Source organism: Dipodomys merriami, unplaced genomic scaffold, assembly GCF_024711535.1.
Source record: "Dipodomys merriami isolate MVZ:Mamm:240054 unplaced genomic scaffold, mDipMer1.0.p SCAF_39, whole genome shotgun sequence".
NCBI lineage: Eukaryota > Metazoa > Chordata > Mammalia > Rodentia > Heteromyidae > Dipodomys > Dipodomys merriami.
The window spans coordinates 4,147,941-4,172,565 of record NW_027205492.1 but is presented as its reverse complement, the minus strand read 5'-3'; the positions used below and the strand labels follow the sequence as shown (position 1 = coordinate 4,172,565).

The following is a 24,625-nucleotide window of genomic DNA, read 5'->3' as shown; positions in this document are numbered from 1 at the left end:
CTCTGTCCCAGGCTCTGCTGTTTCAGAATCTCTAACCCAGAGAGAGGAGCGCACAGAGGGCAGCAATGGGTGGTGGAATGAAAAATGGAGCTGGTAATGAAAACTGAGAGGAGCCGTTGCCTTAGAGAAGGGACAGAAGGGGACCTGGAGAAGAGGTAGGCCTGCTAGGAGTCAAGGCTTTAGTAGACAGTTGCCCCTGTGATTAAGCAGGAAAGGAAAGGGAATAAGGCACTCTGGCCTCTCCTTGTCCATGATCTGTCCATGCCTACTACCAACTAAACAGCCAGAAGCCAGAAGGCAAGACAGCCCACGGTGCTGTTCACAGGCAAGGGCGGGTCCACTCTGGAGGAGTGCACAAAAACCTCCAGGAGCACAGACTTGCTGTCTCCCCATTATCTCAACTGCCTGGAAAGCAGAATTTCCATGGTCTAGGATCTGGGAAAGGTTTTCCCAGGTGCCAGGATAGGAAAGCAAGATGCAGAAACTGGAGTCCATGGTGTGACTATTCCCTCCTATTTACCCACCTGCCGGTGGATGAGCATTTGGGGGGCAATGCTCTTATTTTGAACAGCGCTGGTGTGAACATTTTACACACCTGTAAGGGTTTTCGGGGTGACTGTGTCCCCTCTCCCTGACTCTCCAGTCACCCGGGTCTCCAGGATGGCCGTCCTCTCCCCTGGGTGCTCTCTTTGGCTTCACCCTCCAGCCACAACCCCTTCAACCTGGCGATCTCCAGCAGGCCCTGGATCCCAGCTGGGGCCCCCACTAAATCGCCCTAACTGGTCGTTTCTGTCGGGGGGGGGGGGCTGCGGTGAGCGTGGTCTGGCGGGTGGAATCTCACCGGCCTCCGGCTCGGGCCGCACACAGTAGACGGCTGGGAGGCATCAGAAGTGTCGTCGTGTCGCTGGAGGAGCCAGGAAGGGGCGGGGGGCAGGGCTGGGGCGGTGGCCCTGCCCACAGGAGGCTCTGCCCAAGTTTTTGGGTGCACAGCGCCCCACGAGAGCAGGGGCGTCCACAATTCCAGGAAATGCAGGGCCGGGGCCAGAGGGCGGAGCGGGGGCTCCGGCGAAAGGCGGGGCGGGCCGCACAGGGCGGGGCTTCGTGCAGGGGCGTGGGCCCGAGTGGGCGTGGCGAGGGGCGTGGCGAGGGGCGTGGCTGGCGGGCGGGGGCGTGGCTGGGCGGGCAGGGTGGAGCCCGGCCCAGTAAAAGTGGCTTGGCGGGCCTCGGTCCTGCAGGACCCACGGGGACGCGGACCCGACCCTGACCCGGCGGAGATTCCATGGGCTTCGGCAGAGGGAGCCGCGCCGAACACACGCTGGGCACCATGAGCAAGTCGATCGCCTTCGACAATTCCAAAGTGAGCGCGGGCTGGGGCTCCTGGTCTCCCCAGGGTTTGTGGGGTCCCAGGCCCGGGCATCCTCACCCCAGAAGCACGCGGGGGCTCTGGCCGGTGCTTTCGTTCTCGGCTCCGGCTCTGGCTCGCCCCGGGCCGATTCAACGAGCGACCCTGGGGCAGGGAGCGCCCAGAACGCGGAGGCTCGGTGGCCGGCCTCCAGCTCCTGCCCTGCCCCTGCCTGGCCCCCCGATGGGTCTCAGCCCCGCCGTCTGCCCAGTGGGCACCCAGCGCCGCCGTGGCGCCCAGCATCTGGTGAGCGCGGGCTGGGGTCCCGACGTCCGCGAACCTCGGGGGACCAGCCCCGGCGTCCACCTCCACACGGGCTCCGGGGACAGCCCGGGGCGCCCGGTGGGCGGCAGCGGCTTTGTACTTAAGCATCGGGGTGGCTCCGGTCTGTGGCTGCGCCCGTGGGAACCACGGGTGAGGTTGGCAGCCGCGCACGGCCCTCCCCCCGCCCCCAAGCCCGGGGAGCTGGGGAAAGGCCCCCTCCCCACGCTGGGGGCTCTGGGCCTCCGGGCACACACAGTGGGCTTTCCAGTGGGGGCGGGGGGGAGTGGCAACCAATGGCCCCGAGGCAGAGCCCGGTTGTTTCTCCACCCACCAGCTGTGGTGTCTTGGGAACCGGGGAGTTAAAGAGGGTCTGGACGCACGTGGCGGGCTTTGCTGCTCTTTACAGATTCTGTCCAGGGCTGGGCGGGGCCCTGGAGTCAGCCAAGCAGAGTCAATTGGTCAATGGGATGTGAGATGCGGGGAGGGGGGGAGGGAGGAGTCAGAGGCTGTCAGCCTCAATTTACTGTTGTAGATGTAGGTGACTTCCCAGTCTGTGAAGAGAGGGAGGGAGGGTAGGTAGGCTTGGGCCCCCACTACCCATGCCCTCATGGGGAAAGTACTCCCTATTCCCTGAGGGAAGTTAGGGAAGTAGGCTTTTCCTCCTGACCCACCCTTACATCTTGTCTGGAGGCCCCTAGACATGTTATTAGGACTTCCTGGCCAGCTCAGGACTCTGCCCTTGGGCGGGGAAACCACTTTCCCTAATGGGAATCCAATAGACAGAACCCCTGGACTTAGGGAGGTGGCAACTGATTGCAGTTCATCAGCACTTGCTGTGTGCTCCTGTTTGATCCTGGGATACTTGGGGAGCAGCTCTAGAGGAGATACTTTGACCATGACCCCCAGTTTGGGGAGATTGTCCAGTACTCTCAGTTGATTCATGCTGATGGGTCATTTCTCCCCCAGGGCCTCACATGGAGAATGGGCCTGTGTGGGTAGGCTGCATGGCTATCAGGATGCTAATTTGAACATAAAGGTAGTGTATCCTGCTTTGTCTAAGGTGTGACAAATCTCCTCTCAGAGGGACGGAACACTGCTGGAGCTGGCTGGGGATGTGGGAAGGAGCCACTGTAACCTAGCTAGCTCTGGACAATCAGATAATAAGTGTAGCTCTTTGTATCACTAGCTGGAATTTACTGCAGGCCAATTGTTCTATGGCCTTCTCCTAGTTCCACAGGAACTGCCTAAATCCACTTGATCCTGGCAAAGACCCTAAGAGGCAATCAAGTGTCATCCCTGCTTACCAATGGGGAGACAAGTACAGAGAACTTAGCTAGGCTCAAGACCACACAACTAGGAAGTAGCCAAATTGGAAAGTGAGCCCAGAGAAGGCTGGCTTTAAAGTCTACACCCATAAACCAGTTGCAGTGGTGCATGCCTATAATCTCTGCTACCAAGATTGGAGAAAGAGGGTTTTGAGTTCCAGGCCAACTTTAGCTACATGATGAGATCTCACTTTACCAGACTTGGGGACTAGAGCTGCCAGCGCCCATTTCCTGGGTCCTTGCTGGATTCTTTAGTTTCTTATATCCATCACCTGCCAAGGTTTAGTCAGCTTTAAGAAGGAAGAACAGAGCTAGACTCCCTGTATGCCCAGCAATACAAGAAAGAGATGGAGATCAGTAGAATTGTGGTTCAAGTTTGGCCTGAGCAAAAAAGTCAGTGAAGCCTCATCTTAACCAATAAATCTGGGCATGGTGGTACACAGCTATCATCCCAGCTACACAGAAGGTATAAAATAGGAGAGTCATGGTCTAGGCCCACATGAGCAAAAACATGAAATTCTGTTTGAAAACTAGACTCTACATTTAAAAAAAAAAAAAAAGCAAAATCAGCTGGGGCCATGCGTCTCAAGGGGTAGAGCATGGTCAGCAATGCTGGCCATGTGGCTGCTGTAACAGCTATGACTGCTCCGGAATGGTACTAGATCCTAGGTGCCTTCCACATCTTACGGCATGGAATCTTGGATGATTCATCGAGTTGGGTTCATCCCTACTTACAGAACTTGGAAACAGCTGGGCAGCTTGAGGGATTCAGTTTCTTTTTCTTTCTTTCTTTTCTTTTCTTCTTTTTTCTTTTTCTTTTTGTTGGTCATGAGACTTGAACTCTAGGCCTGGGCACTGTGCCTGAGCTCTTCAGCTCAAGAATTGTGCTCTAGCTCCTGAGCCACAGCGCCATTTCCGGTTTTTCTGGTGGTTTATTGGAGATAAGAGTCTCACGGGCTTTCCTGCCCAGGCTGGCTTTGAACCACGATCCTTAGATCTCAGCCTCCTGAGTAGCTAGGATTACAGGCGTGAGCTACCAGTGGCCAGCTGAGTCTCAGTTTCTTAACTGTCCCTTCCTCCTGCAGAGGGAACTGGGGCTACACAAACCACCAGTGTGCCTTTATTTCCCTAACATTTGAATATTGACTCTATACCAGGCACTGTGCTAGCTTCTTTGCATGTAGTATTGTATTTTTTCCTCCCATCAGCCCTCTGGGGTATGTTCTGTTATTTTCATTTGCGTAGAAGGAAACTGACTGTGAGGAAAAGGAAGTTGTCAAAGTTACAACACAGACTTGAACCCAGATCCACCTAAACTGGCAGTTGAACTGCTTTGCGGATTTGCCATTCCCACTGTGGCATGGCAGGGGTGGGGAGAAGTCAGAATCAGGGCAGCTGGCCTAGCAGGTGCCACCCTGGCAGGCACCTTGGCCTGGGCCTTCAGACAGACAGGAAGGGCTTCCATCCCTGCCTCCCTGCGTGGTAGCTACAGGAGCTCAGACAACAAATCCCGAATCTTAGTCTCCTCCTTGGCACGATGGAATGGAGACACCAGAGTCCTGGGCCTTTGGGGGGGGGGGGGAAACTGTTGTGCCTATTGTTCTTCTACAACCTCTGCAGGTGTCAGGGGGTTCTTGGGTGTGTGTTTCCGTCCTGGGGGTGCTGCAAGGGCCCTGGCAGACCTTGCCACCTGTAGTGTCGCTCTCTCTTCTTGTCTTCCTGAGACAAAGCCCCTGGGTGCACCGCTCTGGGCTCTCAGTGCCTTTCTGTTACCATAGCCACCTGTTGAAACCAAAATGCCCCTGGGAAGAGCCTGTCTTACCCATTTTTACTCATGTGGCAGTTTTGGGGGTGGGGGGATGGGGAATGATGAAGATTGAGTTTCATTGTTTGACAGAAGAGGAAGGAAGAACCAGAGAGGGAAAGAGGCCTGCCTGTGGTCACACAGGGAGGCAGGGAGGCCAGCTAACCTCCCTGTACAGCCTCCAAACTCAGCATGGGAGGCCTCCTCAGGGGGTTGGGAGAGACTTGTCCATCTGCCCAAGTATCCTGAGCGGGGACACCATGAAGCTCTTGGACAAGGGAGAAGACCCCACCAGGGCAGCCCAAACTCAGGTTTGATGCTACATTAGGGGTAAAGCAAATCTGCTCCCTAAGTGCTCAGAACAGCTGCAGAGCTGGGGCAGTCTTTATGGCCCCATTGACCAGGGAGCTACAACAGGAATTTGAACTTGGGTCCTGGACCTGAGTCCTGACCTGCTTTTGAATCAAGGAAGCTTGAGTGAGTTTCACTTCCCTGTACCTCAGCTTCTCCCCTGTCACATAAGAATTAGACCTGTTCTCATCTCCCAAACACCAAGTGCAGGCCTGGAGCCACGCCAGCCCACAGCCAGCCAGCCACAGCTGCTCTTGATCAGCAGCAGCAGTAGCAGCGCCAACTCAGTACCTTGCTGGGTAGGATGCAGAGAACTGGTTGCAGGAGCAAAACTTCCGGCTTTAAGGTCACATGACTTCCTGGCTGTGGGGTTCATTAGTCTGTGACACTCATTAGTCTTTTGTGACCTAAGGTAGGTTTCTTAATCTCTCTGAGCTTCAATCTTATCATCTATAAAGTGGGACAATGGGGCTGAGTTCCCAGGTCAGGTAAACACTGACCTGGCTGTGTGGGAAACCTCCGAGGGGCTCGTGCATAGCAATGGAATGCTCTGTCAGGACCCCAAGGAGCATGAGACACTGGGACATTGCTCAGCCCCTTCTACTCTGCACCCAAATAGAGCAGAGCTTGGAGGCCTCCCTGGAGGAGATGGAGTTGAAATGGTTTGTTGGCTCAGGGATGCTCTGTTTCCTGGCCTCAACCGAGAGAGCCTGGGAACATCCAGCACTGGGCTGTGTCCCATGACGTTCATTGCTAAGAGCAGAGCTAGAAAAGGAGGGCTAGGGGCTGCAGCAGTCTCTGCCAGACTCAGGGTGGGGAGGTCCGCCTTCTTTCAGCTTTGCTGATGGAGCACAGGGAGGGAGAAAGCACATCCTGCTGTGCTAGACACTGCAGGTACAACAGGGTGTTGCAGACGGGTCTCTGCTCTCAGGAACTGCTAATGAGGAGACAGACATGTTATATAAATGAGAAAGAGGCCAGTGGAGTGAAAACGGAACTAGCGGTGTGTCTGGGGGCCTAGAAGCCTGGGGAGAGGTTGTCTGCTTGGGTTTGCCCAGAAGGCAGCCAGTGTCACTGCTTGAGTCAGATCTGGAAGTAGCTGGCCAAGGAATCCAAGACCTGGGTCTTTATACTGGATCTCCATCCTGGCTCTGCCACAGACACACACCAGGCGACCTTGGATGCTGCAGGATGGAAGAGCACCTCTCTGGCATTCACCTATATATGCCTGTCCTGGCACACTGCTCTTGGCTATACTGTGGCTTGAACTCAGGCCTTAAGCTCTTGGGCTGCCCTGTCCCCAGGCCCTTTTAGCTTTAATTATTCTTTTTCCAGGTAGAGTATTGCAGGGTGTGTGTGTGTGTGTGTGTGTGTGTGTGTGTGTGTGTGTGTGTGTGTGTGTGTGTGTGTGTGTGTGTGTGTGTGTGTGGTGTGTTAAGGTTTGAACTCAGGACCTCCCACTTGCTAGGCAGGCCACGCCTCTAGCTCTTTTTTTTCTTCTTCTTTTTTTTTGCACGGGTTGTTTTAAGATAGGGATTTGTTTTTCCCTGGGCCTGCAGCTGGACCAGGATTCCTCCTATTTGGGGCTTTCCACTGTAGCTGGGATGACAGCATGTAGTACCACACCCATTTTCTTTCTGTTAGGATGTAGTGTCACAAACTTTTCTTTGTCAGGCCTAGCCCAGAACCTCGATCCTCCTGTTCTCAGTTGCCTTCATAGCTTGAGTGATAGGTACACGTAACTGTGCCCAACTGTTGGTTGACATAGGGTCTAGAGAACTTTTTGTCTGGGCTGGCCTCACACTACAATCCTCTTCATCTCTGCTTCCCAAAAAACTAGGATTATAAGTGTGAATGTCCTACCCAGCTGGGTCTCTCATTTTTGCCAGGCTGGCCTGGGACTGTGATCCTCCTATTTATGCTTCCTGGGTAGCTGGGATGATAGACATGCACCACTATACCTGGCAGTAGGCACTGCCAAGCAAGTCTTTGAAAGCCAGGACTCAGTGCTTTTTTTCTTCAGTGCCAGTCACATACTAAATGTCTGGTGATCACTGAGTCCATTTCCTTTTCACGTTGGTCCTGGGAGCACTTCCAGCCCTCCTAACAGCATTCCCAGCTGTGCGTCAGCCCCACCAAGGGCAAGTGCCAAGGGAAATGATTTCTTCTCAGCAAGGTCAGGAGACTAATCATGGGCTTGGTGCCAGGGCATTGCTGGGGCTGTGGGCAAGACGTGGGCTTAGAGGTGATAGGACTTGGGTATCAACCTTGCTCCACCCCTATCACTTTGTCACCCTGGGAAGGTCCTTGAACTCCTGTGAGCTGAGCTTAGCAAGTTCATTTTGTCGTCTGCCACTAGGACTGGTGTATACCATACCTAGGCATCAGGAGTCAATGAGATCGAGTCTGATGATTAGCCAGTAGCTGTATTACTAATCATTACTATTGCCATATTGTTCTTGTCTGAGGTGAGGCCTACAGAGTGATAAGGAATTCACGAACCAGACCTGGTTCAGATGCTGGATTGGTAATGTCTTCTTTCAATACTTCTTTGAGCTTCCATTTCCTCATCTGTAAAACGAAAGTGAAGCTGGTGACTCACATCTGTAGTCCTTGCTAGTTAAGAGCCTGAGATTTGAGGATCCTGACCCAAAGCCAGCCCAGGCAGACAAATCTGAGAGACTCTTATCTCCAATTAACCAGCAAAAAAAACTGGTACACACACACACACACACACACACACACACACACACCCTAGTCACACACACACATGCACACACACGCACACACACGCACACACACACACACACACCCTAGTCCCTCCCTTCATCATGATTCTAAGGATGACATACATAGCAGACATTCAAATGTTAGAGGCCCCCTGCTACTTCTCTATCCAGAATAGTACCAGGAGGTCAGGGTCCCACCCCAATCTGCAGGCTTGCACCCCAAGGTCATCTGGGGTGTGTGGACAGACTTTTCCATGGCATCTTTCTAGAATGTTCTATGAGAAGCCAGCCAAAGTTTATGCTACCTATAGAGGTAACTTGTGATTCTGCTTCTCCCCCTACATATGCCTGACGAGGCTCTCAGGAGACTGAAACCTGGCAGTGGGGGGAGGGGGAGGGTTGGGCACATTGGGCAGCACCAGGGGAGCTCATGTCCTGCCCAGACTTTCGGAGATCCTCCCCACACCACTGCCTGTGAGACTCTCTCTGCTGACTGTCTATTGTATTCAGATGGGGCGAGTCTCATCTGGATACATCTGGATACATCTGGATACATTGGCACTCTGTCTCCTGTTCAGGATTCTTTCCAGCCAGCTCCCCACCCAGCAGGCAGGAAAAGCTTTTTAAAGGTGCCACCCCGATGAAAACCTTTTCTGTTTGAAGTCCTTTATTACAGCTATGAGCCAGATCTCCAGGCAATTCCCAGCCTGCTTCCTGAGTGAGATGCTGGACACCTGCTGTGGTCCTGCTTGGTATGCTTCTTCCTCTCTGGGCTTCTCCATGGCTAGCTCCTCTCTCTCTCTCTCTCTCTCTCTCTCTCTCTCTCTCTCTCTCTCTCTCTCTCTCTCTCTCCCTCAGTGCTCTTTTCCGATGCCTTTTCTCCATTGCTCTCCTTTCCTGTGTTATTTTCTCCACCGTGAAGCCCTCAGTTCCACGTCTCCACGTCTTCCTACAGCCTATGACTGAGTACAGAAAGGTGTGTTTGATCCTGCTCTACCAGGACACAGGCCTTGTGCTATAGGAATACACAGCCCCAGATCCTGCTCTGCCAGGACACAGGCCTTGTGCTACAGGAATACACAGCCCCAGTCTGAGTGGCCCATGCCAACCGGATGCTGGGAGTCCTGGCTCACATCCATTCACCATGAGCCTCCAGCAGGGCTTCTACTTCTGATGGTCATGAAGGCCTAGGAAGATGGCACTGTCTGAGAGGTCCTGCTTTGACATTTCAGTGTTTTATTTTCCCCAGAAGCAGCTATGCTGACCCATCGTGCCCTCCAACAGGGGCAAGCAGCCCCGGGGACCCCCTCTCAGCAACCTGGTGCAGCTCCTCTGTCATCCTTTATACCTGGCCAAATCGTTCCTGCCTCCTTCTAGGCCCTTTGTTTTGTGACAGGGTAGCTCTAGGTAGCTCAGGCTAGTCTTGAACTCTCAAGCCTCTGCCTCAGCCTCCAACACTTGACTGGCGACCTCAGTTGGCTTCTCTCTCTAGCCAGCTTCAGGTGCTGTGCTCCTTGCAGGTCCTGCAGTGGCCCTCATCCCGTGATCTCCTGCATCAGGAAGCTTCAGTTCCTCCCATAGATCTCATGTCTCCATCTCATTGGTCCCCTACACGCTCTGTTCTCTCTGCCTGGAAAGTGTTAGAGCCTTCCTCCTCACCTCACACAGTCGCTTCCTCTTCATCCTTGGTCCTTTAGCTCACAACCCACTTTCTCTAAGCAGCCTGAAGTCTTTCATTTGGTATTTCCTCGTGTGTACTTCCTGAGGGATCCTTTTGGTTGTGGACTGTGTTTCTGGATATGACATTTGCTTGGCGTTTCTCCCCGCTTGCTGGAATATGGGCCACAGAACAAGACTTTGTCCTAGGCATCTCTAGGACCCAACAGGGGGCTCCCCAGCTTTTTGTCAAATGCAAGACTCAGAGGTGACATATACTGAGCATTTGCTCTGTTCCTATTGCTCTGTGGCCATTCACGTGACTGAAACTTCCAAAGCACAGGAAGGGTGGGCTTTGCTCCCTGGGTAGCAGCTGAGGACACACAGGCCAGGAAATGACGTGGCTTTTTCCAGGTCACTCAGGCTGAGAGGGGGAAGAGCCAGGATGCCAACTCTCACTGTGAGATGCCCCCTTAGCCACGACACCATCTTGCTTCTGGTAAGATCTTCCCCGTCGTCCCATGAGGGCTAAGGAAAAGCAATAGGGACTCAGGGAAGCAAGCCTGCTTCACTGTCACTCACACAGCTGGCTAGCAGGCAGTGCTCAGGGCTAGGAGCTTGGACGTTCCAAAATGTGCTGAACTCACTTTGAGAATTCAATAAACCTTTGGCCCAGTGAGACTTGGACTCCCATGGTCAGGGCGCTCGACAACGAACTTGATCCCCAGCTCTGATGTGAGGAGTGCTCTGCCTGGGGCCAGCTGGATGGCTGCTTGCAGAAGAGATCTGGTTGCTCTGAGGCCCCCTGGATAGGAGACCTTGCCGGGGCAGAGTTTCTTCTACAGGAAAGGAGTCCTGCGGGTGATCCTGAAGTACCCTGGGCCACCATCTCCCCAGCATGGCTCCTCTTCCAGCCAGATTGCTTATCTGGGTCATCAGTGTCCAGAGATGGCTCCACCCTGGCAGAGATGGCTGTTGAGAGTTTTCAGGGTCTCCTGGCCTGGGAAAGGTCCTGTAGTTCATGTGAGGGAACCTGCTGTATTGCTCTGGGCACGGCACACATCCTGGCTGAGATGAAGGAACTCTTTCCTTAAAATATACCTATCCACCTCTGCTGTCTTTTTAAATTGTTACAATTACTTTTGGACAGGGAGATGTAATTGCTTCGTGTTTGCTTATTTAAGGAAACTAAGGCTCAGTAAGGTCATGTGCCTTGTCTGAGATCTCATATACACCATCACGGAAGAGCTGGGAGTTAAGCTAGACTCCCTATTCATACATAGCCTTGGCTTTTTTGGGGGATGAGGTGCAGTCCTGGTGTTTGACCTCAGGGCCTGGGTATTGTCTCTGAGATTCTCAAGGCTACCACTCTACCACTTGAGCCACAGTGCTGCTTACAGCTTTTTCTGAGTAGTTTATTGGAGATGAGAGTCTCAAGGACTTTCCTCCCTGGGCTGTCTTTGAACTGGGATCCTCAAATCTCAGCCTCTTGAGTAGCTAGGATGACAGGTGTGAGCCACTGGCACCTGGCTAGGCTTGGCTTTATACACCAGGAGCTACACAGGGCTGGGGTATGCAAGAGGTGATCATGAAGACACCCAAGTGGTCAGGCACTGGTGTCTATGCCTATAATCCTAGCTACTCAGGAGACTGAGCTCTGAGTATTCTGGTTCAAAACTAGCTTAGACAGGAAATTCTGTGATACTCTTAACTTTAACCACCAAAAAGCCAGAATGGAAGTATGGCTTAATTGATAGAACACCAGCCCTGAGTATAAAAGCTAAGGAATTGCACTTAGACCTTGAGTTCAAGCCCCAGTATTGACACACACACAAAAAAAAGAAGAGAAAAGAAAAAAAATGCCTAAGTACAGGCAGTCCTTTCTAGAATACTATAAAGATCTTAGGTAGTCAAATATTAATTTCTGGCAAACTAGATTCCAGTAGTGTCTGCTTCTGAAAATGGATCTGATATTATTCAATTATTCCTGTATTTTGTGGTACTAAGGATGGAGCCCAGGGCCTTGCATCTGCGAAGCATTCGCCCCACACAGAGTTATATCCCCAGCTCAGAGCCTGAAATGCACTATAGATACTCCCTAGTTTGGGGATCTGCCATTAATCCTATCAGTTAAACTTGGAGTTGGTTTGGTGACATGGATAAGAGCAGAGGGCTTGGGCTTGATGGTTCTTATGGAACTGGTCTTATGCTCAGTCAAGAGCAAAAGCCTTGGGACTGGATTTGAGTTTGAATTTTGGTTCCGCATTTTCCATCTGTGGTTCAAGTGCCAGGGTGGATTCCCACTTCTGCTACTTGCTTGCTGTGTGGTATTGGGCAAGATATTTAACCTCTTTGAATCTCAGTGTCTATAAATGAGATAGAGTTGAACTCACCCCTCAGGTGAGACTAAAAAGTGGTGTAATCGAAGGGTCCAGAAGGTGGCTAATGGTCATCATAGATAATGTTGCTATTAGCTAATCTCTCTCTCTCTCTCTCTCTCTCTCTCTCTCTCTCTCTCTCTCTCTCTCTCTCTCTCTCTCTCTCTCTCTCTCTCTCTCTCTCCCTCCCTCCCCCTTTTCTCTCTGCAATTTGCAGGTAGAGCTTCATCTCCACCTGGATGGAGCCATCAATGTTAAAACCATCTTATACTATTCCAAGTAAGTCCACAGATAATACCTGTCCTCCCCAGGGCTCAGGAGGGACCTGCAACTCCTCCCAGAGGCTCCTGGAGAATGCCAGGGGCACCAGTCCTTCCAGGGGCCCTGTGGGAATCAAGCCCGTCCTGGGCCGGAAGAAATGCTCTGTGGAGACACTGACTCTCGATGACTGAGCCAGGATAGACTGAGAGTGACCACAGCCCCTTCCCTCTCCCTCCCAAGCTGTTAGGGAGATGGGTCCCCCTACTGCACCCCACACTTGTTTGTGGGGAGCTGTAAGGACTCACTAGCTCTGGCACATTCTGTCCCATCACTGAGAATCCCCTCAGGCATTCCTGCCCCTCAAGAGGAAACTAGTTCATTCGCAACTCCAAGTCTCCTGGAGAGTTCTGGTAAGTCCACTTCCTCCATCTTGCTATACTTCCAGTGAGCTTTCCTTTCCCCTGGGAGCTGCCATTGAAGTGATCTGTACTACTTGTATGGCAGAGCCAGCCCTCAGCACTTTCCTGGCTAACCTAGCAGCTCCTCATGCCAGCCACTTCACCCATGCATGCCTGGAAAGTCCATGGCAGAGATTTGAACCCAGTGCCCTGGCCCAGGTCTACTTCCCTTCAGCCCTGCTGCTAGAGGTTAGCAGATCTTGTGCATGTCACTTATAATAGATGATTAATCAGCACCTTATGGCCTTGATGAGGGGCCGAAGGCTCTGCCTTATCTCCGCTTGTCCTTTGGCTACGTGGAGCTGCCAACTATTTCCATAGGCCCTGCCAAGGTTGTTAGGGTGGGACACCCAGATGAGATCTAATCAGGGCACTGTTTAGGGGTCATAGAGCACTCCTCGGTGGGGACAAGAAGGCCAGAGTGTCCCAGGTGAGAGGAGAGGGAGGTCAGGGAGCCGCCAGCCTGGCCTGCTTTTCCCTGACTCTGTCACCCGGGTGGGCCCTGGGAAGCATGGCAGGTGCAGGTGGAGTTTGTCCTGCAGTGTGTGCAGGCAGGGGGCTGTAAATAGATGGTTAGATGGGGTAGCCAGGGAAAGAAGGATGAGGGGAGACCCTGATCTGTAGCACCTCCCCCCCATACCCCACACCCCGCAGCCAGGCCCAGTCCAGGGGCCACATCTCTGTCTCCATGATTTTTCTCCTCATTTCTTCTTTCTTCTGTTTCTGGGATCCTGCCCTTTCCAGGAGCTTCTTACCTCTTCCTCAGGATCCTTCACCATGTCACATGGAATCTGGCCACCCTCCCTCCCATCATTGTGCCGCTCTGAGCTACCCTTGTCCCTCCCTTGCCTCTGACAGAATGGCCCTCCAGTCTGCTGGGCCCCAGGACTGTAGTCTAAGCCATTGTCTTGGACCACAGATTGACAGCTGGCTCCCCTGCAGCCTCTGCAGGGCCACAGGGCCGGATGAGGCCTTAGGTGGTATCTTTGGGCCCTGCTGCAGCCGGAGACTCAGTTCATCCCCATGGTCCCTGAGCAGCTTGCTTCTGTGCACCACACCGACCCTGCAGCAGCCTATGGGGTCCCAGGCTGGTGAGAAGCCACAGCAGGCTGACTGGCAGTATGCCAGGGTGGCCTTGGCGGTGCCTGCTGGGCACCTACAGGAACTGGGGCATATCCAGGGGGCCTAGAGAGCAAGCATTCATGTAGGAAAACATTTTATTAATTAATTTTTTGCAGTGCTAGGGATTAAACCCAGTGCCTCACACACGCTAGGCAAGAGCCCTGCCCTACACCACATCCCTGGCTCCCGAATGGCCCTTGCTACAAAGAGATATTCCTGTTTCAGGCAGGTAACCTCCTCTTGCTTCCTTGAGGACAGTCATGTTGATGTTTTAAGTTCTGGTCGCTATACTGTTTCCTCCAAGTCTATCTCTTTCATATTCTGTCCCTTGTATGAGGGACATCTCTTTGGCTGTCCCTTTTATCTTCAAGATGGTTCACACACATACACACACACACACACACACACACACACACACACACACAGAGCTGGGTGGAGCCATCCAAGCACACAGGGGAGATTAAGGTTGCAGAGGAGGTTGCAGGAGAGGCAGAGACACTGCTAGAGAACACAGCTCTCCAAGCCAGACGGGCGTTCCCAGCGGCCTTGCTGAGCCGGGCTGCTGCCCAGCCTGAGCTGGAGGCTGGTACAAGGTGACAGATCCCTGAGCCGGGTGGCCAGTGTGCAAGCCCTACTCAGGAGCAGCACACTGGGCCAAACAGGCCACTGTGCTGTGCCAGCCAAGAGGGTGGAGGGGGAAGCCATGGCACCAGCTCCTGTCCCCGGAAACTGTGCTGCTTAGGATATTGCTCCTGGTAGTCCCTGACTGGGCACCAGTCCAGTGGTCTCTGTTCACTGCTGGAGGGGTGGGGAGGAAGTGGTGGGCTTGCCCTGGTACTTAGATCAGCTCCCCAGAGTCCTGAAGGGAGTGTGTATGCATATACACATGTGGAGACAAATGAATTCTCGCCCTTCTCAGTCCCCTTAAGTTATGCTGGCTTAGAGCCAGAAGTAGTCCTGGTAAGACTCCAGTCCTGATTCTATTAGCCTTGGACCTCAGTTTTCCCATCTGTTCAAAGGGAGGATCTGGATGGAGATATTCCTGCTGGGTCACAGAGTCCTTGTATCCATCAGGCCTGGCTGGGTCCTGCCTGGACCTTCATCCTCTCTTCTTTTCACAGGAAGAGGGGGATCCCCCTCCCAGCTGACACGGAAGAGGAGCTGCAGAAAATCATTGGCATGGACAATCCAACCAGCCTCCCAGACTTCCTGACCAAGTTCAATATCTACATGCCCGTAATTGCGTAAGTGGCCTGCGAGCTGAGGTCCCGGAGCAGTGTCCATCCCTGTGACTAGGACCAGAGCTGGCCCTTGGGCTGGGGCACTGCCAGAGGCCCCCTGAAGCCCCAGCCTGCCATCACCATTGTATACACTAGAATGAAGTTCTCCATTGCCTTTGGGCCTTGCTTGCCTTCTTAAACAGTTGGTGGTGAGCTGCAGAAGCGGCCAAATAGGAAATGGACAGATCCCAGAATCTGACTCATGAAGTGATTATCATGTTTGGCACTTAACCCTTTCAGTTTGCCGGCAGTGTACAAGAGCTAGTTGTTTATCCCTAGCAAGTGCCTCATGCTTTGAAGGCCATGGCTCCCTCCATGGCCAGCAGGGGCGCTGGTGTGCCTAGTGACTCCCATGGCTTCTGTTTAAAATAACAGAACATCTTTAGACATAGAATATAGATACTGCTGACTGAATCTTACTTACCTTTTGTAGTCACCAATGGCCTACAAGGTAGATATTGCCTGTATTTTTGTTGTTGTAGTTGTTATCCCTTAGGTTTTTCACTCAAGGTTACATTCTACCACTTGAGATATAGCTCCACTTCCAGCTTTTTGGTGGTTAATTGGAAATAAGAATCTTAGGGACTTTCCTGCCCTGGAAGGCTTCAAACTTTAATCCTCAGATCTCAGCCTCCTGTGTAGCTAGGATTACAAGCGTGAGCCACTGGTGTCTGGCTGACATTGCCAGATAGAAATGGAGGCTCTGGACAATGCAGGGGTGTCTCAGACCCACAGCGGGCTAGGGGGCCATCTTGTTGCCCTGGTGTCACCTTGAGCCTTCTAGGATGAGGCAGAGTGCCCCAAGGCAGGCAAGAATCAGGGATCTGGAAGTTAGGGGTCCAGAAGCTAGGTGGAAAGTCCAGGGATGAGGTAATCAGAGGCACCTAACAGGAGGAGTAAGGGTAACCAGCCTATACAGGGGTGACATCTGAGGTCAGGTTTGCAGGTCAGGGCAAGCATGGGTGGGGGAAAACTAGCGAAGAGGGTAGAGGTCCATGGGCTGGCAAACATCAGACAGGAGGGGTCCTGAGGAAGGACCACGTGAGCTCAGGCTACTGGCTCTTAAGCTAGAGCCTCTGGGCTGTCTGGAAGACATAGCTGCCCTTGCGTTGGCCCTGGTGAGCAGGCAGACTGGTCCCTATACACTGTGTGGGAACATTGCTGAGCACATGTAGGCAAGCTTCCTGCACACCAGGAGTCCTGCATGTACTCACCATCACTCTTGCCACCCAGAGGCAGAAGACAGAAGGCGGAAGGGGCCTGGTACCTGTGCTAGTCCTCTGGGGCCATGGCCCACGAGAGGTCATATCATCCCATGGTACAATCAAAGATATCAAAGAAGAAGCCCTGGGCTGGGAAGGTGGCTCAGTGGTAGAGCGTTTGCCTTGCATGCCTGAGGCCTTGGGTTTGATTCCTCAGCACCACATAAGCAAAATGAAAAAAGCTGGAAGTGGAGCTGTGACTCAAGTGGTAGAGCGCTAGCCTTGAGCTGAAGAGCTGAGGGACAGTGACCAGACCCAGAGTTCAGGCCCCATGACCGGACCCCCCGAAAAAAAGGACAAAGAAGCCTTTGGCCTAGGTAAACTGAGGTCCAGAGAAGTAGAGTGAGAGCAGGGTCTGAACCTGGGTCTCCTGCCCCCTCATTCAGGGCTTCATTCTTGGAGGGTGAGATTAGAGTATGGGGTGGCAAGAGTAGAGAAGGATTCAGGCCCTTGTCTTCCTGTTTTTATACTGCTGTGGGCCAGGAATATTGCTAGACACTGAAAAGGACCCAGGAGTGGGCACCTAAGGGTGCCACAGGGAACTCTCCTGACCCTTTGAATCCGTAGGCTTCTCCCTGCTTCTGAACTTTCTGACATCTCCATGTGTCCCCATAGTCAAAGCCAAGGGCACCATGTCAGTTCATACAGCCTTGAACACTCCAAGCCTGGCCTCCTGTTCTTCCACCACCCCATGTCTTCCTCTCCTGTCTTCAGAGACCAAGCATGTCTGACCTCATGCCTTCTGCCCTGGCTCTTCCCTCTGCCGGGAAGCCACAGCTCACCTTCTCTTGCACAGTGAGGGGAGGTGGCTGGGCCTTTAGGCAATGCGGTGAGTGCTCTCCTCCCTGTGTGGAGCTGAGCACAGGCTGGGATGCATTCTCTGTCCCAGAGGACCAGCGTCTTCCTCCCCACCCAGAAGGCCAAGTCCTTGCACTATCCCTTCCTCCTGGCTCCAATGAGACCTTTACAGCTCACTCTGTGGTATAGTCCTGGAGCTTGCACTCAGTCCTAACAACTACAATACTTGCCATTTGTCTCCTCTGTGCCAAGCACTGGCCCAGACGATGTTTATAATGTGTGGCTGGTTTGTTCTCATCTAAGTGGTTGGAAGCCATTAGGCCTCAGAGGAAATGAGGGACATACTTTAGCATCCTTTTAAAAACATGATTGGTGTGGGTATGTATGTGTTGCTGGATATTGAGCCCAGGGCCTTGCACAGATTGGGAGAGTATCCTTCCACAGAGCACTTCTTGCTCCTAGTTTACATTTTTAAAGGCTTCTTCCAGCTGCTGTGTGGGGAAGAGCAGAGGGCAGACACGGAGACAGAAGGCAATTAGAAACAACATAGTCCCAGCAGTGGGGAGGAGGAGGATTGGCATGTCATCGGAAGTAGAAATGACATTATATTATAAATAAATCTGCTTATCCAGCAGGTGCCAGAGCTTGGGACTAGGAAATGAGGTATTGGGGACAGAAGTAGACCTGATCTGCCCAGGCTTGAGGACAACCTCTTTTGCTCAAGGATCTTGGAGAAGGTTGACCCTCCAACCCCATCTTCCCTTCCAGAGGCTGCAGGGAGGCCATCAAAAGGATAGCCTATGAGATTGTGGAGATGAAGGCCAAGGAGCGTGTGGTGTACATGGAGGTGCGCTACAGCCCCCACCTGCTGGCCAACTTCAAAGTGGATCCCATCCCCTGGAACCAGGCCGAGTATGTGACCGTGGTGGGAGGGGCTTGCAGAGGGTGTTGGCTGGGTAGGCCCAGCCAGACACAGAAGCAGTATGCTGAGGGATGGAGACAGCCTGACTCTGACACGGCCCATGGCCCCGATCGGCTTTATTTGGCTCTAAGAGGGACAAGAATCACCCCTTAACTTGGTGAAATCAGAAGGCTGTATCTCAATGCCATAGCTCTGCCTGCTGTCAGGAGCATTAGCCTGCTACTGACCTTTAAGGTCCTGCTCTACCCTATAGTTGAAATGAGTCAGGCTCATTCTTGCCCATTTGCCTATACCCCCTCAAATCTCTATTCTGATATACGCTTTAGCCACACTCCCTATCCAGGGGTGGGGAGGGCTGTGTCTAACACCCCCATGCTGGGATCTAGAAGTGTCAGCAGTGCTGGGGTTTGCCAGGACCTCTGTCAGTCTTCTCTCAGAAGAGGAGGGATGTGAGGAGATTTGTTCTTTCCCTGGCCCAGGCTCAAGCTTTCTGTTTGCCTCAGGCCACCTTCTTCTTCTCACACAGAGGGGACCTCACCCCAGATGAAGTGGTTGACCTAGTGAACCAGGGTCTGCGGGAGGGGGAGCAAGCCTTCAATGTCAAGGTCCGGTCCATCCTGTGCTGCATGCGCCACCAGCCCAGTGAGTACCACACTGCCCTGCCCAGCTGTCCATCTATGCGTCTGAACTTGGCTCCTTTGGTGCCCCTGAGCACCTTGGCATAATCCCGGAGCTTCCTAAAGATACCACAGGCCTCCTAGGCAGACTCAGCCCTTCTGGGCAACACTTTTCTTCCCAGGAAAGCAAGGCCTTGGCAGCCACATGACTTCTAGGAAACAAAACCAAAGGATCCTGAACATACAAGTCTAGAGACTTCTCTTGAGACCCTAGGGGCCTGGCCTCACCCTATCTGAGCCACTGATTGATAGTTTTCTGCACAGGTCTGCTTTGAGGGGTCTCCTGGTCATTGACACTGACCAAACCTCTCTGGCTTGAGCTTCATGGTTCAAGCTCGCGTGCAACCTTGAGCAAGTCAGGCCACCTCTCTGTACCTCAGTTACACTTTGTCCCAGGATGGCCACACCTAACTGCCCTAAGCATTAGTAGGCATCAAAGCCAATGGCCTTTTCCAGGAGGAAAGATTTACCTGCATCAGAGATTTCCACTCATTATTCCCATTTGACAGATGGGGAAACCAAGGCAGAGAAAGGTGAAACCTCTTGTCCCTTAACCAGGAAAGCACAAAGCTTGTGTTGTCAGTGTGTGTGTGTGTGTGTGTGTGTGTGTGTGTGTGTGTGTGTGTGTGTGTGTGTGTGTGTGTGTGTGTGTGTGTGTGTGTGTGTGTGTGTGTGTGTGTGTGTGTGTGTGTGTGTGTGTATGTGTGTGTGTGTGTGTCTCGTGGTGCCTGGGCCTGGGCCAGTCCCTCAGCTCTTCAACTCAAGGCTAGCACTCTACCACTTGAGCCACAGTACCTCATGCATGCTAGGCAAGCACTCTACCACTAAGCCACCTTCCCAGCCCATTAGTCATTCTTAGTCAATGCACAAGAGTAAGTTTATGGGCTCAGCAATATGATATGAGTTACAGCATTTCTTCATCATCGAGGAGGGGTTGAGAGACCACCTTGGGTAATGTTGCAGGCGCTGAGGAAACAGCTCATCTGCCACTCACTGAGCCCCAGCTCTGTGCTTGTACTTTTCCCCCCCAGACCTTGGCATAGCCTTACTATAGCCCTGGGTAGGGGCAGTCTGAGGCTCAGGCAGAGAATCTGCCAAAAGCCATGTGGTTAGAACACAGCAGCCAGTATCTGAAGACAAGTCACTGGCCCTGTCTTGTGTGGGCCTCAGGCAGGGGTATGGGGTACGGGAGCACCTGCAGGAGGTCAGTGTTGCTGACAGGGCCCTGGGGCCATCTCTCCACAGGCTGGTCCCTCGAGGTGCTGGAGCTGTGTAAGAAGTACCATCAGAACACTGTGGTGGCCATTGACCTGGCTGGGGATGAGACCATTGTAGGAAGCAGCCTCTTCCCGGGCCACAGGGCGGCCTATGAGGTGGGCCTATGGAAGGGGATTCTCTGCCCTGAAGGATCTCATAGGGAGAATGTGCATGCTCTGAGTCCCTCCAGGTGTGTCCTGGTTGGAGCTGGAGTCTGGAACTTGGTATAAAGAAAAGCCAGCATGCAGTATTGGGAGTGCTGGTTGACCCTCTGTCTGCCTATTAGTTGCTGTATGGCCTTGGACAAAACTGTCTCTCTCTGGGCCTAGTTTTCCTGGTGCCATACTTCCTGTTTGGCCTTGGTCCCATTACTTCATTTTGTGAGCCTCAATTTCCTTTTGTGTAAAATGAGTGTGATGTTTAGGGGTGCTAGAACATGTACACACTTTCAAAAGGTGCCTCTCAGTGACTACATGATAAATGACAGCCATCTCTTAGACATGCCGGGGGGAGGGTGGGGGGGGGGATGGGAGGTGGAATCAAAGTCAGACTGCCCTGTGCTGTTGAAGCCCAGTCTGTCCATGGGGACCATCAAGCTGGCCAAAATTTAGCCCCAAAGTCTGCTGGAGGCAGGGCCTGCCAAGGCCCTCCCCAGGAAGCCCTGACGTGGCTCTTGTCTTTCCAGGAGGCCGTAAAGAGTGGTATCCATCGCACGGTCCATGCTGGGGAAGTGGGCTCTGCCGAGGTGGTGAGAGAGGTGAGGAGCCACTGGCCACGGGACCCCTTCTGGTTGCCCCCTCCACCCTGGCTCACCCCACTCTCTCCTCCCTCCTTCTCCACAGGCTGTGGATGTCCTCAAGACTGAGAGGGTGGGACATGGCTACCACACCGTGGAGGATGAGGCCCTTTACCAGAGGCTGCGAAGGGAGAACATGCACTTTGAAGTAAGGAGCCAGGGCTGGGGGGAACTGTCTCTTACTTTCCCTTCCCCTACTAGACAGAGAGGCCAAAACCCAGGTGGGTCCTGTGGGCTGGTCAGTGGACATCCACAGTAGAGGATTCATAGGCCACAGCAGCAGCAAGGCCAATGCAACCTGGCGAGAATGCGGCACAGCAGGTGGCCCTGCCGCTGCAAGGTGTGGCCTGGGGCTACCTGCCGTGCCAGCCACACACCTGCCCTTGCAGGTCTGCCCCCGGTCCAGCTACCTCACAGGCGCCTGGAACCCGAAAACGGAGCATGCAGTTGTTCGGTGAGATGTTTTGTTCCTGGAAAGCCACGGATGGGAGGGAATGCAGGGTCCAGGTACCAGCTCATGCTGGGTCTTAGTTACGAAGTCTCTTCGCTTGGGAAGCAGGTGTGACTGACCTCATCGACAAATGCTCAACTTTACTGTAATTCGAGATCGGCCACCCTCCCCCCTCCATCCTAATTAGCAGAGCCAGGGGCTCTGACAGCAAACTCAGTTAGAGAATGCCACAGAGTGAAATGTCCACACTCCTCTCCTATTTCCTGTTCTGTGCTCCTGGTGCAGCCAGGCACTCCCTAATGCTAGCTTGGGGCTTGGCCCCTGGACAGTCTTTCCCCAAGCTACTTCATCCTATGCCATGTCTATCCAGGCCTAAGGTCCTTCTTTTGTCCAGTGACTGAGCCCTGGAACACAATACCTGGTATCAGGAAGGCAAGGCTGCCTTCTGAGGCAGTGAAAACTGGCAATGGTCAGAGCAGTGCTGGTCTGTCAATCAAGGCTATATGGAGGGGAGGGGCTTGTGCTCTGAGGCTCTGTTGATGGCAGGCCGCCACGCCTGGCTTAGCATGTGGCAAGTGGAGGTTCTTAGAGACACGTGGGAGGTAGTGAAGCGAGAAAGCCTAGGATAGAACCCAGGCCAGTGACATTTAAGGGACAGAAAAAGGAAAGCCAAAAGTATGATGTCATAGAGATCTAGGGACAAGACCAAGAGGGGTCAACAGTGTCCAATTCTGCTACATAAGTCAAGGATGGGAGAACACTAGGAAAGAGCCATTAGATTTGATAGGAATCCAGGGTTAGGAAGTGGAGCTGTGGCTCAAAGTGGTAGAGCACTAGCCTTGAGCAAAAGCTGGGGGACAGAGCCCAGGCCCGGAGGGGGGGGGGAGAGAGAGATAGAGAGAAGAGAGAGAGAGAGAGAGAGAGAGAGAGAGAGAGAGAGAGAGAGAGAGAGAGAGAGAGAGAGAGAGAGAGAGAGAGAGAGAGAATCCAGAGTTTGATTGGGATTAGCCCAGAGGCAAAGTGCTTGCCTAGCAAATACAACATTCTGGGTTTGATCAAAAAGAAAGCTAAGATCTGAGGATCACGGTTCAAAGCCAGCCCAGGAAGAAAAGTCCATGAGAGTCTTATCTCCAGTCAACCACCAGAAAGCCAGAAGTGGTGCTATGGCCCAAAGTGGTAAAATACTAGCCTTGAGCGAAGAAGCACAGTGACAGTGGCATTAAGCTGTGAGTTGCCAGCTAGGTGGCTCTGGACAAAGTCCCCAGAGTTCTCTGAGTTTGTGTCTCCTCTGTGCCAGAATCCAGTCCTTCAGGACTGTCTGAGGCTGCAGGAGGATCAATGGGGACAGGTGGGGGTAAAAGGAACCTTTCTTCCTTCCCAGCTTTAAGAACGATCAGGCTAACTACTCGATCAACACGGATGACCCTCTCATCTTCAAGTCTACCCTGAACACTGATTACCAGATTATCAAAGGGGACATGGGCTTTACTGAGGAGGAGTTTAAGCGGCTGGTAAGTGGGAGTGAGCTGTCACCATGAAGCCGGCCCCAGGGGCTGAGGCCCCATGCAGGGCCTGGAACCTCAGGATTACTGGCATCTGCCTAAAAGTCCTAGCCTGGGTCAGATGTCCTGTCCAAGGGTCAGAAGTTTAGCCTTTGCTTCAGTGAAGTGCCCTGAGTGGACCCCTCTCTCTGAGGTTTGCTCAGCTGCTTCTATAGGCCAGGCTGAGTCTCAGTCCTGGGTCCCAGTGTCCCAAGCATGGCCCTGAATGGCTCTTTGCCCCCCCCATCCTACCGCATCCCTCCAGGCCTTGGCTAACCTACTGCTTACATCCGTGCCATGTGGTCCTGTGTTAAGAACCACATGGTCTCTGCTCTGATGCTTGCTGGGATGGCTGGGGATTCCCTGCCATGTCCTGTGAAGAGCAGGGACTGTCGTCCCTGGGTCACCAAGGGCTCCGCTCTTGCTCTGGCTCCATATCTCCCTCTCTGGCCCCTCTAGAACATCAATGCAGCAAAGTCCAGCTTCCTCCCAGAGGACGAAAAGAGGGAGCTCCTCGACCGGCTCTATAAAGACTACAACATGTCACCCCAGAAGGCTGGTATGTTCCTGCCCAGGCCTGCCTTGGCTCCCGCTCGGCCTTGTGTGAGACTTCTAACAAGAGCACTTCTTGGGCAGCACCAAGAATGTGTGATGACTGCTGGCGCTCTCACGGCCACCTCTCAGCAGCGGCTTATTTCTGTGTGACTGTTTGCCTGAGGGGAAACTTCCTGATGGCCAGTCTACACCATCTGGGGCAGCTTGTGCTGTTGCCATGGCTGCCTAAAGCCCAGGGCAGGGAGCTGGGCCAGGTCCTCACTTTGTTCCTACCTTCCTGGGCGGCCTCAGTCCTGTCACCTGTAGAAGGGGTTCCTTCCTGGTTTTGGAGTGCTGTGATTTTTACACTACACTGCTGACTTCTGCTCCTCTAACTTGACCAGCAGGGCAGGACCCCTGAAGAGGACTTGGCTACCTCTGAGCCTCACCCTGTGGATGGCATCTTCACAACTCCGTGGGATCAAGTGACACTCTGACCTTTATTTCTTCCAGGAAGACTGAGCCAACAGTCAGCTCCTGATGCTCTTATAGCTGTAAGCCTGTCTGTGTACAGACAGACCTCTGTGGGGCCTTGTCTCTCCTCTGATCATGTCATGTACCAATGGCATATACGAATCTGGAACCTCCTCCTAAGGTGATTCATGCTAAAAAAAAAAAAATCTGGGTTCAATAAAGCAGCTGGTGGCTGGTGTGGTGCAGCACATGTGTGTGGTCTTGGGCTTGTGATTTAGGTAGCAAAGAGAATGGAAGGGCACTGGGAATGGCACATGGGCAGCCTGCTCAGCAGCAAGGGTCCTAGAGCCCCGTAAAGGCTGTGAATGGAAACTCAAGAGTATGAAATGAGGCTTCCTAGCCAGGCGCCCGTGGCTCACTATTCAGGAGGCTGAGATCTGAGGATCGCAGTTCAAAGCCAGACCAGGCAGGAAAGTTGGTGACTCTTATCTCCAATGAACCACTAGAAAACTGGAAGTGGCGCTGGGGCTCAAGCGGTAGAGCGCTCGCCTTGAACTGAAGAGCGCATAATGCCCAAGCCCAGAGTTCGAGCCCTATGACCAACCAAAGGGAAAAAAAAGGAAAGAAATGAGGCTTCCTAGGTGCTGTCCATTTAGATAGCCCACTGTGTTCTTGGCTCTACTCTGAGCTTAAGTGGAAAACTTGCTTTTGGTGCTCAAAGCTATGGGCTGTGAGACAGGGCAGGTAAGTGGGGGAAGGCGCATCAGACACAGAACCAGGAGCACTGCTGGTCACGAAAGGACACTGGCATCTTCTTAGAAGCGTGTTCTATGCAAGCCTGGGAGGTTACAGCCCAGCTGACAACGGACTTGAGAAAACAAGG

The 24,625-nt window shown here is 53.1% G+C and overlaps 1 protein-coding gene across 2 annotated transcripts; it reads left to right on the top strand.

The window, feature by feature from the left end:
- Positions 1-1,218: 1,218 nt before the first annotated feature.
- Positions 1,219-23,990, top strand: Ada (adenosine deaminase). Of its 2 annotated transcripts, none has more exons than XM_069989821.1 (12): positions 1,219-1,357; positions 12,127-12,188; positions 14,872-14,994; positions 17,859-18,002; positions 18,539-18,654; positions 19,935-20,062; positions 20,632-20,703; positions 20,789-20,890; positions 21,132-21,196; positions 22,575-22,704; positions 23,194-23,293; positions 23,676-23,990. In XM_069989821.1, the coding sequence occupies exons 1-12, from the start codon at positions 1,280-1,282 to the stop codon at positions 23,687-23,689; spliced, it is 1,134 nt and encodes a 377-aa protein (XP_069845922.1). In that variant the 5' UTR covers positions 1,219-1,279; the 3' UTR covers positions 23,690-23,990. The 2 variants fall into 2 exon arrangements, with proteins under 2 accessions (XP_069845922.1, XP_069845921.1); XM_069989820.1 differs by having other exon boundaries at positions 23,673-23,990.
- The last annotated feature ends 635 nt before the right edge of the window (positions 23,991-24,625 follow it).

What these genes read in the sequence shown, in the direction of transcription:
- Ada (XM_069989820.1), top strand. Translation starts at nt 1,280, where the DNA reads ATGGGCTTCGGCAGAGGGAGCCGCGCCGAACACACGCTGGGCACCATG. An exon ending in ATCCCCTGGAACCAGGCCGA is followed by an intron (nt 18,003 to 18,538) that starts GTATGTGACCGT and finishes CTTCTCACACAG; the next exon opens with AGGGGACCTCACCCCAGATG. An exon ending in GCCACAGGGCGGCCTATGAG is followed by an intron (nt 20,063 to 20,631) that starts GTGGGCCTATGG and finishes TTGTCTTTCCAG; the next exon opens with GAGGCCGTAAAGAGTGGTAT.